Source organism: Pinus tabuliformis, chromosome 6, assembly GCF_031772625.1.
Source record: "Pinus tabuliformis cultivar Carrire ecotype Pingquan chromosome 6, CPIR1, whole genome shotgun sequence".
In the NCBI taxonomy this organism is placed as follows: domain Eukaryota; kingdom Viridiplantae; phylum Streptophyta; class Pinopsida; order Pinales; family Pinaceae; genus Pinus; species Pinus tabuliformis.
This window is the reverse complement of record NC_142292.1, coordinates 1,308,304,437-1,308,320,458: the sequence shown is the minus strand read 5'-3', so window position 1 is coordinate 1,308,320,458 and position 16,022 is coordinate 1,308,304,437. Positions and strand designations below refer to the sequence as shown.

Here is a 16,022-nt window from a genome sequence, read left to right as displayed (position 1 = left end):
TTCAAGTTCACCACGTGATGTATTTTGAAATTCCTAGGAATGCAACTATCATGATAAGCATTCTTTCCATTCAATTTAATGATGAAAATCCTAGCTACTTAGGGATAGAGCAATCAGATTTCTTTTGATTAAAGAGCAAAAAGCACAATCTAAATGCAAATTCCCTACACTATTCCTATCAGCACACACAAACTTTTTCAATGCAACATGCATGTATTTCTTTTCGATTTCCCTTAATGTGAATGAACAAAAAGGAAAACTAATGCCAATTGATCAATAAACTCTTTTGATAAAAATGACGATTTTGCGACAATTTCTTTTCAAGGAAAGGAAGACTTTACGACACTTTCATTTTCAAAGAATTGAGGAATTACGACAATTTCAATGAAAAGACTAATCATATGCATACATCAATCAATCGATCTTTCATGAATGAAGACTTGATGACAATTCAATTTTCGAAGGAAAAGATGATTTAACGACACTTTCTTTCGCTAAAGATCAATCGACCAAAAAACTAACTTTCGACTATAGATTGAAAATGACAAAGCAAATACATAAGAAACATTTATCAATCCTAGTCTAAGTAGGGCCAGGTAAGGAGATGAAAAACTTATTTTCAAAGACAAGACATCATTGACATTCAGCGAACCATTCAAACAGGAGAAAATTGGCAAAAAACTTCAGCTCCTAGATGGGAAAACTGACCCTCAAGGGATCAATGCAGGCAACAGTGAGAGACAGTGCACTGAAGCGCATTGGCTCTATGTGGGAAGTGCACTGCAGTGCACTGTGTCCTTCATTGGGCTGCGCTGGTGACAATAAGCCATTTTGAAGGCAATTTTGACACAGTTTTGGCTCAATTTTCAACAGTGTTGCACACATCGCGATAAAATCGCGATAAAATCGTAAAATCGCGATTTTTTAATTTTGCCGATTCAAAGCGCGATTTTTATCGAAAAAATCGCCCCTTTTTTTTATAGCAATTTTTATCGAAAAAATCGCGATTTTTTGAAAAAATCGGGAAAAAATCGGAAAAATCGGGAAAAAATCGGAAAAAGCGGGAAAAAATCGGAAAAAAGCGGGAAAAAATCGTTTGGCACAAAAATATTCATTTTTTTTCAATTTTTTTTCAATTTGTGCCAAACGATTTTTTCCCGTTTTTTTCCGATTTTTTCCCGATTTTAACGATTTTTTCCGCTTTTTTCCCGGCGCCGATTAAATCCCGATCGCGATGTGTGCAACACTGATTTTCAATGAAAGAAGACTGAAATTCAATCAACGACCACAAGTACAGTATGTAGAAATGTCTTAAGAGGCTGATAAGCTACTAAGATGGATGATTGCTCCCCAGTGGAGTCGCCAATTTGTTTTTGGAAGTTTTAGTGTCTACAGATAAACGCTTAAACCCCTAGACTAGTAGCTAAGTCTAGAACAACAGTGCAAAGCATTCTCTACTTTTTCTATGACCAATAGATTAAATAAGAGGTAAAGATGCCTACTTATAGCTTTCGCTTACTCCTTATCCCCCTTGACCAATTCTGTCGCTCCTTTCCGTACTTAATCCACTTGAAAAGTACTTGCACACAGACAGAAGACAAAAACCAATCAAATCATATGATAATGATCTATTGATTAAACATAGCATGGAATCACGTACATAGTACACATATGAATGCATCAATGAATGACACAAGCATATGGAAAAAGCTTTGAACACTTTATTAGTAAAAGGAAGAGTTACATCCCAATTTGCTTGATTCAGCATCACTCCTCCAGTTCAATCCCATCCTCTCCTCATAACAAGCAAGACATTTTGACATCATTACAATACTTGAAATCAACTCAAGTCTCATACTAACAACATCTCCCTATAATTTAATGATTTCCAGCGCCTGATGACTTAGATGAGTGGTCTTTTTATAGGTGAATGAAGGAAGTTATGTCATAAATGGTGATAATGAATGCCCTCCACACTTAGGATTTAGTTCCATGGAGGAAGGGATAAAGGTATTGATGTTCCTTAACTCCTTCCCTTATCCAAATTCGAGCTCAAAGGAGTAGATAAACTTGGGAAACTTCTAGATGCATCCAATGGTAAGAATATTCCCAAACCCCAATGCAATTTCGCTCAAATTCGCCCAGCGTAGGCCAAAGAGGACTCAAGTGTGCCGCATAGCACCCTAGCAGTGTACTGGATTGCACTGTAGCGCACCCTAATGAAGGCCTACCTGCGCTGATCTTCTTAGAGGCAGTTTCTGGATGATTTTAATCATGGAACTTCTTGGGAAGCTAGGCATTTTGATGGTTGACTTCTTTAGGGCATGTAACCACTGAATTAGGGTTTGATGGGCCCTAATAGTACTGATTTGTAGGTTGGGGTTGATGTGCCCAAATGGATCTGTAACAATCATCCAGTGGTATGGTCAGGTTATACAGAGAAGTAGAAGGAAGATATGATGTTGAAATTCCAAAAAGGCAGGAGAATGGCGAAGAGATTAAATCATAGGGTCATCCACCATAGTATGATGCTGAATTCATTCAACCGGTTTATCAATTTTCCTCATATCATCTTCCATCCCACTTTTCGAGCAAGAAAAGAAGCAGGCTTGAATTTGACATAGATGTGCAACACAATCATCATACGATGCATCAACCAAAAAGGATTAGAATCCAACAGGGGACATATGAAAAGCAACCTATTGATTTACCTGTCAGCAAGTAGATGTTCCAGATTGTGCCACCGGGATGACATCCGATGCCATGGGGCATCCTTTGTATAGTATATCTATGCCTACTCCCTTTCATTGATTAGCTTTCTTTTTATGCACTTATGTTATATGTCTTTACATTTCAGTTCGTTAGAGTAGATTATTCTATTCCAACAGATATTCTATATATGCATGATGACTTTGATTATGAGCAGATATCGATTTGATGGACTTCTGTTTTATTGGATACAATGTTCTAGATTCTCACGTCATTTCAAATAAAGTAATGTGTCCCCATATGGAGCTAGATGTTGCACCTATTTTGTCACAAGTCCAAGGAAGCAGTTGTGCAATTTTTTTTAAAGTTCAGAATCATCAACCAGCACTTTGATGTATCATTGTAAACCCAATTTTTGCAAATTGTAATGTAAATGATGCTAGTGCGACTGATTAATTATGTAACAACCTAGTTAATCCTATGATTTTGGCGACGAATTTCATCCTAGGAGGTTTTTTACCTCACCGCATTATGTGTGTTTCTAAACATGGATAATCGACAAATTTTTTCCTCCAGCTTAAACCCCAAAGCTAGGGTGAAATTTATTGACAAAGTCTTAGGTGAGTCCTAGTGTTATATCGAGTCTTTGTAAAAGTGGTTTGGGAATAATTTAAGCTATTTGGCTAAATTATTTTATTACAAATCACTTGGTCTACTAGATCATATTGTGTCGCAGAATTGGGTAATTATTTTGAGGGTCTATAATGTATGGGTATTCCCCCTTTGAGGGTTGAATTTGTAATATCTACTGTAAAAATATTTTAGTGCATGGTCCTTCGCAATCAGACACCATGGCTAAAGTATTTGAAGGTGGACAAATTAATTAATCATTTCTTGTTAATTAGTTAATTTCTCTAGCAAAAATAAAATTAAATCCCAAGCCAGAAAATTAATCAACTTAGAGTCAAAAAATAATTTAAGAGAAATTAATTTTCTCCAAGTGGAAAATGACCAAAAAATTCGTGGGTCAAAAAGAAGTTAATTGTTGGAGGTCCCCCACCAAGGAAAAAATGGATTTTTTAAGAAAAATTAAGCCCTTGGACGTTGGTGGTTAAGTCAAAGTCAATTTTTTGAGGAATTTAATCCAAAAAATTAATTTTTGGATTAATAAAAAATAGGTTTTGTGAGAAATTCGAAAATTCTTCAAAAAAAAATATTTTTGATGGCAAAGATTAAAAGAGGATCAAATATTTATCAACGGTCAAGATTATTTTGATGAGGATCAAGCCAACTAGCCGTTATTTTCCACTTGGAGGGATTTATCTTTAAATATAAGTCATTTTTCTTCTATTTGGATATCTTTGGATAATGTAAATTTTGTAAATGTTGGTATTGATCCATTGATCTGCTAAGAAAGTTTGAATATCATAATAAAAAGACTTTGGGGTTCAGTTCATGGTGTTCTTTGTCCATTGATCTGTGGTACGTGTTGGTTATGTGCTTTCCTATATTGTGCTAAATTTTTATATAAGCTTGTTATTTCATTTGTCGGTGATAAGAGCATTCTATTGGTAGATTTTGGGTCTATCTTAGGTGATCTGATTCACCATATGTCTAACAAGTTTGCTTGAGAAAATATATAGAGATTTGCAGGTACACTGACCCTTGGGCTCCAAGTTCATAGACTTTGGAGAAGAGTCGACCTTGTTTGGGCTTTGGGAAATTTTTATGTGATTTTCTTACTATGCTATAGGCTTTGGTTAATACCCCAACTTTCGAAAATACATTGATCCATTGACATTATTTTAAAAATTATTTTTCTCAAAAGTTATTTTTACAAGCCTTGTATATTTGTAAATATCTTGTGAATATTTTGTAAACTAATTTATTGTAAAATATTTTTCTAACCCTTGTTTTGCAGTGATTTGGGTTTGGGGTTTTATTTTGAAACCTTTATATATATTGGGGTTCTGGGAAATTTTATCTTCATTTGTGCAGGTAAGATTCAAGCTATTCAAGAAGAGTTCCTGGGGTTTTGAGCTAGATCTAAGCCCTTGAGAGTAAGCTCTAGTCTCCATTAATTTGTAGGGTCAACATCCAGAGATTTTACAGTGAATTTGGGCAATTTTGGAGATCTAAAGTAAAAATTAAAATTTTGCAAGGTTGTGATAATTTTTTAGGGTCTTCTCGTCCCAAAGTCAAGCCTCCAGCCCTAGCTGTAGCCCTTTCAACTCCTCTAGTTGAGCTGCTATCCCTTTTAGGGCTAACGTAGGCCTTAAAGGCCATTTAAGGGACTCAATCATTTTCCTTGGCCTTGCTGCAGGCCTCCAAGGGTGTCGACCTTCCTCCAAGCCCCTACCGCAGGGTTGACTTGGCTTTTTCCCTCTTTTCCCCTCGGCCAACCTCCTCCTCTGCTATAGCCTCCTTTCCCTCTCGACCTCCCTTGGGTGCCCTCAAACCCTTGACAACAGGCCTTTTTGGCCTCTCTCCCTGAGTCGTTGTCCTTCCTAGGCCTAACAATGGCCCTTGGCCTTCCTCTAGCCCTCCATTTCCTTCCCCTCCTTGCCTCATTCGATCTCTGTTTGGCCATCATTTGATTTTGAAGCTATGACTTGGTGTTTTTGTAGAGAATGTGGGTCAAAATTTTGTGGTTGCAACTTGCAGGTAGCATCTCCGTTGGAGAAAAAATGAACCTTGTCAAACAACTCGGCCTCCTAGAAAAAACATTGCATTGCCCTTGGGAATTTCGACCTATTGCCCTTGCTGAGCAGCGAAATTACTTTCCTTCATTTTTGAGTCCTCTAGCTGATCAACTGCGCTCTAATACCATGTGAAAATTCCAAACTGGAATCCTATTGTAGCAACTGGTATTGTTTCTCCTAATCGTTAATTAATTAACAATTTATCTGCTAGGACAAATATCGAAATAAACACACTGCAACCTTCACAAATAAAAATTATGTGGAAAAATGAAACGCTGGAAGTTGAGAAATGTTAGCACACACACATAAAATTAACACTTATTTTTGGACAAAAATCCCCGGAAAAACCCAATGCGGGAAAACCGGTGTGATGAGTCCCACCAATGGGTATATTTTGAAAATCATCATGCCATCCTCCAACCTTAAAACTGTCCTTTTCTCACATTAATTCACATTTTTTTTTTAATTAATTAATTAATTAATTTTTTATTTTATTTTTATATTATGCTTAGTAAGAGGAGTAAAAGGTGTTTGTCATAGTATGTGGCCTAATGTGGTTTAATTGCAAGAAAAAGAAGCATTTTTGAGGCAATTACTATGCAGGGGCTTGATGGAGACAACCAGGAGAGAATCTAGGGGGTTTTTCCACCTCCTTAACTCCCTAACTTGGCTTGGGATCACAACATCCTCTCTCACTAGTTCGAATTCATTGGCAACCGAGTAACTCCTAGTACAAGTGAAGCTCAAGAGGGACAAGATCCACCATTTCCGAGATCAAGGAGGGAATCACTCCTATTTTCAAGGGAGCTGCTATCAGCTACCCTTTTGTATAAATAAACAAGATGAAAAGCTCATTAGGATTCGAAGTTTTGATTCAGCTAGGTGTAGCTATTGAGCTTAGAACTTGACATTGTCATTTTGAACTTTTATGTGATGTATGAAACTTTTACTTTCTGATAATGAGAAGTTGGTTATTGAGCTGCATTTGAGATAGTTTCAGAGGGATGAGACCCTTGAGTTTGGGCCTGTTGACCACTACCGGTCAACTGCCCATAGCAGTACACCCCCTTTTCTTTGCAAAAAGGGTAGCGCTTGATCGACATGTCCGTGCCATTCTGCAGTCATCGACAGCTTGATCAATCTATGTTGTAAACCCAGTCTGCATGTATAAATTGTAAATAATCTTAGCAGATATGAGTCATGTATGTAAACTGCCTAGGTGGACCTAATTTTCTAAGTGATAATCTACGTTCCGGAAGGTTTTTTGTCTCACCGATCCATGATCGGCAGAGTTTTCCTTCAGCCTAATCCCAAAGCCGGGATGGATTTTGTCATTAGAATCTTAGGAGAATCCTAGTGTGTTAATCTGCTAGATTATAGTTGTGTCGCAGAACTGGGTGATTTATGAGGGTCTATGTCAAATGGGCTTTCCCCCCTTGAGATGTAAAATTGTAAAAGTCATGATGTAAAGTGTCTTGAGGGTTGGAAAATGTTTTAAATCCCCTCATGAATCCTAAGTCCTAGGTCCTAGGTGATTTTTCCAAAGGCTAAGTTCGAGGATCCATTTAAAAATGAATTAAAAAATTAAAAATAAATAAATAAATAACTGAAAAATAAAATAAAAAAATAAAAAAATAATAAATAATAATAAAAAATAAAAAATAATAAAAAAATTATAAAATAAAGCAAAAACCCTAAAAAATAATAAAATAATAATATTTTGAGTAAATACATGCAAAATTTCTTTTTTTAATGAATTAACAAATTCGACGGATGAGATTAAGAGATGTCTTGATCCTCATCGACGGTCGAGATCATTTCGACATGGATCAATCGAACTAGCCGTTGGGATCATTTCCTTTAAATAGGGTGCTAGGGGTCATTTGAGATCAGAAGATCTAGGAGTCTTGTGCTGAAGAAGCTCTCTTGTAGTTCTTTTTTTTGGTGCAATAAAGAAGACTTTGGGGTTAAAAATCTTGCTGGTGTTGCTCTTCTGAAAATGCTGTAAGATTGTTCTATTTGTTCTGCATGATTTTATTTTCAGCCATTAATGATAGCTTAATGAAGATTGATCTAGGCACAGGTATTTTGTCTGATCTTTGAGGTTTGAATGATAGTTCAGATTTTGAAATATATTGGCAGGTATCTCCATTTGATCGAGGTTTCACTATTGTTTTCTCCTTCTATGTTGATGGTTGAATTTAAGCTGTGCAGGAAATCCTTTTTTCAGATTACCGGGCGTTAGGGGAAGTTCTCGGCTGAACCAGCCAACTCCCGGGTTGTGTTTTTTGAAAGAGCCCAGCTAGTTCTTGATCCCGGGCTTATCATTCGAAATATTTTTTTTATGAATGCATGCAGGGTTTTCTGAAGCATTTTACATTTAAATTAAATTCTGATAATATTACTGTGATTATTGATAAATCTGGCTACTAAAGAGCCTTAGATCTGTAAATACTGTAATTATTTAGTTGGCTTTAGGGTTTTGTCTCTAGCGTATTTTATTTCTGGGTTTTCTATTATTGTAGGTTGCAGGTACAAGTTTTGAAAGTTTTACAGGGTCACTGTTTCGCTGTCTAGGGGTTTTTCAGATCTGGAAAAATTTTCACATCAGTTTCATTTGATAATCAGCTCCTGAGTTCTCACTGTCAGATCATCATTCAGCAAACTCAAGCCAGGGCAGCGGAGCCTCTTTACCAGGTTGCCAACTGCCTCACGTCTATCCCATTTGCTGCGAAATCTGCCCTCTTCCTCTCCAGCTCAGCCATCCATAAACGATCCTCTTGATCCCCTCTGCCTACCATCACATCCTTCAATTTCCAAGCTCTTTGCAAAAGATCGTGCCTTTTCCCGCCTGCAAATTTCCTTCTGTCTGCCGCCACGAAGAAGCACGTTCTTCTGGGGTATATACTGGTCATCGCATTGCAAATACAATATTCCGCCTGCACAAAACAGCGAGGACGCAGAGCCGAATTTCATGTGCACACATTGGTTGATATACTCTCAGAGCGTTGTCGTTGATCAGGTGTTTAACGTGAGGCAACCGCAGTATTTCGCAGGGGCAATTGGGATCAGCCCGCAGGCCTGTCGTGCGTTCCACCGTCACCTGAGCATATCATAAGCTTCAGAGGCATTACGATTTGGTCAGCCTGTCGGACGTCAAACTTGAAAAAATACCCACGCGTTTTTCTCACCGCCGCCTGGTTGCTGGAGGCTGCACGCTTCAGGTCTACGCAAAAACCAGTTGACGTGAGGCATCGATTTTCATTTTTCTATGCGTGGGCATGACTGCGTGTGATGCCAGGTTGCTTGAAAGCTTTCCGGCGTGAACCATTTCGCTCCAGGTAAGAAATCCGGTTTCAATCGAATCGTTCCAGCCAGCAACCCTCCGGTAATCTCAACTGTGGTCCCGTTTTCCTCAGGTTTTTATCGTAGATCTGTTTTCGATATCTCGTAGCCGCCTGAGCAAGAGCGATATTTGCAGTGTCATTTGCATTAGTTTCTTTATTTTTGGCTTACGGTTGTATGCGTTGGTCTATTTTAGATCTAGGTTTTTTGTATATTTTCATTTCGTTGTAAGCATTAGACTTTAGATTTTTTTATTTTTAGATTAGCATAGATTTTAATCGTTATGCGTTTATTTTAGTTAGGTTTAAGTTTAGAGATTTAGATTTTAATTTAGTTTTGGTTTTTATAGTTTTGTTTTAGTTTAGAAATAAATTTTTATTTTTTTTGTTAAGCTTTACATAGTTTCAATTATTTTTAGATTTTATATTAAAAAAAAAAGAGTTTCTTTACTTGTGGTTTAGATTTAATTAAAGTTTCCCTTAGTCTTTAATTTAAAAAAAAATAAATTTTGCATTTTCAGTCTTGGCTCGGGAATTTTTAGGTTTCATCTTTTATGCTAAGGCTAAAATTTTGACGTGGGAATTAATGTTTATCGTGCTTAAATGTTCATTTGAAGATTAACTGCATAAATATGATCTCTGGTGGTTGTTTAAAGCATTTACCTTTTAAAATTTTTAATTGCTAAGCTATTGAAGCCTTTATTGATTATCTTGTATCTGGCAAAAGTTAAGCTTTTCATGATAAATGATTGCTCTTCATGGTTTATATTGCTGCAGTGTCTGATAATTAATCGATTAAACTTTTACTCCACAAGGCACTGGTCCATTAACTTCTAGATCAATTAAGTGCTGGTTTCCTTTCATGTCTCCCAACCCAACTGGTTGGCAGTTGGTTTTCATCATCTCATAGGGTCTACCCCCCTTAGCCGCGAGAGACAGGCTTAAACGGAGAGATCGGGGATCAGAGTGACAACCCCCTGTCTGAGCGTTGTCGTGTCAATCTGTGCGACAACAGGGCCCAACCTAGAGGTTTTGGTCCCTCTTTTGTACTTGTGTTTTGTTCTTGATTCCAAGCATTTCTTAGTTTCTTTCATTTTAGTAGAGGTTAAGCTATAAAATCCTATGGTTGCAAGCTTCTACATCACCTCTCTTGTGGGAGAATGGGTGGAAGGATTCACAATCTCAGTCCAAAAATATTGTGTTTATGATTTCTTGGAAATAGATGAATGTTAGTTGTTCTGCTTCACATTTTCTTTCTGTAGCTTAGAAGTCAGTTTAGTGATTAAAGTAGTGTTATGGCATAAAATAGATGTTATTTAAATTCAACTCATCTTTTCCATCATAGGTTATATCACTTTGTTAATGATCAATGGATGTATGCATGTGGTTGGTTGCAGGGTTTTGTTGATCTCCAGGGGAGGGCACCTCTTCCACCTCCATCTTCTTTTTGCACCCTTCAATTCTATCCCAAAACTCTGTTTCCATAGGTCACTTTGCCTAGTAAACTTAGGACACCATGAGCATTCATCCTAGTGCAAGACATACCTTTGAGAGGTCCTGGGCTTGGCTAGGGGGCTCGACCGAACCTTCCTTCATTCTCTCTAACCTCCATTGTTAATTTTAGGTATGTTCTATGCTGAGAGCAAATTCACTTCAATTTTCCATATTAGCTCAGTGTCAATTCCAGATTAGGAATCACATTTAGCATGATAGTAAAACACAGATAAAACATAAACATAAATCGCAGAAAACAAGCCAAGACAAGAGGACACAAGATGTGGCGCCAGCCAGGGACAAACCCTAATGTGGGGAAACCCTTGATCAATTCTTCTTATGTTCTTCAATTGTTCAGCGCAGAGAGAGATAATACATATACATCAGAAGTCAACATTTTGACTTGCAAAATAAGAGCAGAGATCTTCACTAAGAAGATAACACATGAGGTCGTTGATATGAACACAGGTGATTCCATCACCATGCTGCACCCATCACTGTGTTGCACTTCATTACGCCACGCTGCACCACGCTGCACTATATATGCTGCACCATTCATGATCACTATGCTGCACCCAACATTGTGTTGCATTAATCATGCTGCGTCCAACAATGTGTTGTTCTTATTAAGGTGCCGCTCCCATCACTGAGCTGCACTTTGTTGTACCCTTCATTGCACTATGTTGCACCCATCATAAACTCAATGCATACTGCAATACATCATGTTGCTGTGATACATTCATGCCCATCATCATACTGCATCCATTGTGTTGCACCGTATTGCACCATGTTGCTCTATGCACCTTACTGCACCATGCTGCTCCATGCACCTTACTGCACCATGCTCCCCATGCACCATACCCATCATCACTACACTACAATATTATATCTTACCAGCCTTAGCTACTTGCTATGGCTTGCAGCCTAGCAGAGTAGCTAGGCTATAGTTAGCAGTGTAGCTCTCAATTACAGCTGCTCCCAACTGTACCTCATCCAAGCTTAGGACAACAGTTAGTTATGACTACAGCTGATGAGGGCATCTTTACTTCTGAGATTAGTGCCTCTTTAGGCCTCCTTATTGCGGCTTCCAGACCTTCCTCTTTGACACTGTCCCTGTCCAAATAGATGTTAGATTAGGCATCATAGAATTGTGGTATGACTGCGGCTAGGGCACTCTTGAATACACTTCCTTTTGACTGCGTTTGGAGCTATTTAAGACCTCCTCTTTCCAGCGTACATGAATCCTTCTCTTGCTGCTGAATATGGCCAACATTTAGAGTGCATTCAAACTGTAACTAGGGCATACACAGAGCTGTGGTTAGGTCTCTTTTAGACCAGCGTGTAGACCTCTCCTTATTCTGCATTAGGCGTTAAGGTCATCTTCATAGGGAAGAACGTTAGACCTTTATTGATCCGCAACCATGATTCTTCTAGGACAAAGTTTAGGCAGCGTCTTAGGATCTCTGTGTTTAGGGCATGACAGTGTTAGAACCCTTGCCCCATGACAACATTTATGGCGGTGTACTTAGGCTTCTTATTTTTGTGTAGAAATGTTGCATTTAGGATAGTGTGGAACCTTGTGTAGACTCCACCATAAGAGGTGTCCTCCATGACAACGTTAGGCTTCTACCATATTAGGGCAGTGTAGAGCCTTCTCTCCCTCTACTGCATCTAGATCTAGGGCATGTCTTCTTAGGGCAACGTATTCTCTTAGGGACTCTTCCTTCCACTAAAACCCAAATGAGTGAAGAGGAAGAGATCACAAGAGAGATGAATGTGTATCTCAAATGACTTGCAAACCTCTTCTATTTATACTAAAACGTGGAGGATAAGTGGGGGCAATTTGGTTGCTAGCCGACCTTGACGAATTGTCCTATAACACGAATAAATTCATATCTCCATGAATACATGTCGGAATCGAACTATCTTTAGATCAATCCTACACCGCTCGACGAGAGAAATCTAAGAAAATATTAGCTGCCATGAATAAGTAGACCCACATGGAGTTTGGCCCTAGTTGCCAATTTTAACACTCCCTCTTAACTAGGGAGAACTCCATCTGCTAGACTGTACTATCTCTGCCATCAGTGCCCTACGCTGCTCTGCTTTGCTCTGTTAACTATGAAGAAGAAGAAGAGATCAATAATGTATCATACCATCCTCTACTGACCCGAAGTCAGCCCCATATAAAAGAGAGTATCTCATACCACTCTTACTGATCCGAAATCAGTTCCAAATAAAGAGAGTATATCATACCACTCTTACTAATCCGAAATCAATTCCAAAAGAGAGTGAGTTATATCATTCTTACTGACCCGAAGTCAGTTCCAATTGATCCCAGATCAATATCATCCTAGCATAGGGAGTACAGTAGATACACGATGCATCCATCGGTACTACTATGGTCCCTATCCTCATTTCCCTAGTCATTGGCCAAATGAGAGGTACTTACCATGAGTCCCAGACTGCATGGGTAGGATGTCTCAGCAGGAGAAGGATGAACCACTCATCCTGCCTACATGTCGCCAGGGGTATCCCAGGGGAAGGCTGAACCACTCACCCTATGATTGTGTTTCAGCAGGAAAAGGATGAACCACACATCCTGCCTACATAGCAAACCACTAGGGGAAGGTTGATCCACTCACCCTATGGTTGCTTATCACTCCAAGATGTATCCCCAAGCCCCTCGTAGCTCCTAGAGCTCAATGTCCATATCATACATGACCGTCAGGAGAGAGTCTCTCCACGACTCCTAGTTGTTCTCAGAAAATCAAGAATTTGACCTTTCCCAAGGGCTTCGACAGAATATCGGCGACCTGCACATCAGTCCCAATGCGATGGAGCCTTCTTGCTCCTCGATGTACCATATCCCAGATAAAGTGGTACCTGATGTCTATATGCTTGGAGCGATCATAGAACACGAGATTCCTCAATAATCGAATCCCCCTCTGGTTATCACAGAAGATCATGATGATATCCAGCATGTGTCCAAACAGCTCACTGAAGAGCTTCCACAACCAGACAGCTTCACAGGAGGCCATACTCATTGCTATGTATCCGGCCTCATCGGTGCTCAAAGCAACCGACTTCTGCGTTTTGCTCATCCATGATATCAAAGCAGAACCCAAAGAGAACCAACACCCAGAAGTGCTCTTGCGATCCTCCACACTGTCTGCCTAATCAACATCAGAATAATCACACGGCTTCACATTTCCAATGGTGTATCCCAATTCATGAGAGATTGTGCCCTGAAGATATCTCAAATGATTCTTGGCTCCAATCCAGTGAGGCTCAACCATATATGAGCTCAGCATGCTAACCGAAAAACATATATCCGGACGGGAGTTCACCAAAAACATCAATGCTAGTATGAGTTTATGAAACTTAGAGGCATTTCCCAAATTAGGTCCGGCATCACTACCGCATAAATTCTTAAGATTAGGCTTCATCAAGGTAGTCATGGGCTTGCAGTTCACCATTCCAAATCTGGAATCCAACTCCCTCTTACTTTTGCAAATGAGAGGGTCTGCACCTGTTAGAAAGAGGTCGTCCTCATAAGGTGCCAGTATGAGAGGTCTATCATCCACAACCTTCAAGCAATGGTTTGGATCGGCTTCACTCCTAGTGAATCTTAGCTTCATCAGATAGCTGTCAATCCTCTCATACCAAGCTCGGGGTGTTAGCTCTAAATCATAGAGAGCTTTCTTCAACCTGCATACATGAGATTCTTGATCATGAATCTCAAGCCCCTCAGGTTGGTCCAAACCTGTGGACTTGCTACATGAGGGGAATGGTCTCCTTGTAAGATTTTCCTTTGGTACATCTTAGACATGTACCTCCATGCTCTTCTTGAATTCAAGCATCCCTTTCACCATCTGACTCACATCGGGTAGGGCCTTATAATGAAGATGGACAAACCTCCAGTGCCATTGAAGAGATGTGTCACACGACATGGTCCCCAATGGACTTCCTGCAACTTAATACAAATTTCCAACCCTAAACCCATGAGTAAAACCATCTTTGAAAATTCTATTTTCAAACACGTAACTTTCCATCGATGAATGCCACCTTGAAACCTTTGACTTCCATTGCCGAAATGGACACCAGGTTCTTCTTGAGATGAGGTATATAAAGAACTTCTTGTAGATGAATCATGTTACCCTCATTCAATTGAGGGGTAACATTCCCTACACCCTTTCCAGGATAGGTGGCATTTACTCCAAGTATAATCCCACGATTGTTTCCATCTATACCAAATTAGAGAGAGTTTCCTTCTAACTGATGAAGTGCCTTGAAGCACTACAATCAATAAGCCAGATTCCCAAAGAGTCTAAAGTTCCTTGCTTTCTTTGAAGAGTTGGCCATTTGCTTGATGACCTGCATTCCTTTTTCCTTTGCCGTGGTACCTGTCATTCCTTTGATCATTGAAGATGCCCCTGGAATGATTGCTATCATCATCAAGTGATGTGTCCCTTCTATTCAGACACTCCCTCGCATAATGGCCAAACTTATTGCAAGTAAGGTATTCGCATTTCCTTCCACCCTTAGATCCGATCTTCCCATTGAAGTGATCTTTAGGTAGGCCATCGGATGCTTCCGCTGTGCCACTCTGATAATATACTCTGCTTCGACTTCACCCTTGGTGAATTTGAATTGGGATGAGGAACCCATTGAACCTTTTGTCCTTTCCAACTGTCTTCAGTGAGTGCTCTTTCACTCTTGCTTAGGCTTTGTCTTCACCTCATCTCTGATACCATGTTAATTTTAGGTATGTTCTATGCTGAGAGCAAATTTACTTCAATTTTCCACATTAGCTCAATATCAATTCCAGATTAGAAATCACATTTAGCATGATAATAAAATGCAGATAGAACATAAACATAAATTGCAGAAAACAAGCCAAGACAAGAGGACACAAGATGTGGCGCCAGCGAGGGACAAACCCCAATGTGGGGAAACCCTTGATCAATTCTTCTTATGTTCTTCAATAGTTCAGCAGAGAGAGAGATAGTACATATACATCAGAAGTCAACATTTTGACTTGACAAAATAAGAGCAGAGATCTTCACTAAGAAGATAACACATGAGGTAGCTGATCTGAACACATGTGATTCCATCACCATGCTGCACCCATCACTATGCTGCACTTCATTACACCATGCTGCACCCATCACTGTGCTACACTTCATTACACCATGCTGCACCCATCACTGTGCTGCACTTCGTTACACCATGCTGCACCACATTGCACTATATATGTTGTACCATTCATGATCACTATGCTGCAAGCCTGCACCCAATAGTGTGCTACATTAACCATGCTGCATCCAACAATGTGTTGTTCTTATTACGGTGTTGCTCCCATCACTAAGATGCACTTTGCTGTACCCTTCATTGCACTATTCTACAACCATCATGCTGCTGCGATACATTCACGCCCATCATCATGCTGCATCCATTGTGCTGCACCGTACTGCACAATGTTGCTCCATGCACCTTACTGCACCATGCTACTCCATGCACATTCCTGCACCATGCTACCCATGCACCTTACTGCACCATGCTGCTCCATGCACCTTACTACTCCATGCTGCTCCATGCACCTTACTGCACCATGCTGCCCATGCACCATACTCATCATCACTACACTGCAATACTGTATCTTACCAGCCTTAGCTGCTTGCTATGGCTTGCAGCCTAGCAGAGCAGCTAGGCTATAGTTAGCAGTTTAGCCCTCAATGACAGCTGCTCCCAACTGTACCTCATCCAAGCT

The 16,022-nt window shown here is 39.5% G+C and overlaps 2 protein-coding genes across 4 annotated transcripts in view; one reads left to right on the top strand and one right to left on the bottom strand.

Moving 5' to 3' along the window:
• Window positions 1–16,022, top strand: part of LOC149263420 (protein TIC 22, chloroplastic-like) — a 394,728-nt gene that overhangs the window by 229,148 nt on the left and 149,558 nt on the right. The gene's annotated exons all lie outside the window — the stretch shown is intronic.
• LOC149263421 (uncharacterized) overlaps window positions 8,169–16,022 on the bottom strand; it is a 29,745-nt gene continuing 21,891 nt past the window's right edge. Inside the window, exons 4-5 of the mRNA XM_089454693.1 lie at window positions 8,410–8,514; window positions 8,169–8,318 (exon numbers count right to left, since the gene is read on the bottom strand). Coding sequence (XP_089310819.1) covers window positions 8,169–8,318; window positions 8,410–8,514 — 255 coding nt within the window. The remainder of the gene's footprint in view (window positions 8,319–8,409; window positions 8,515–16,022) is intronic.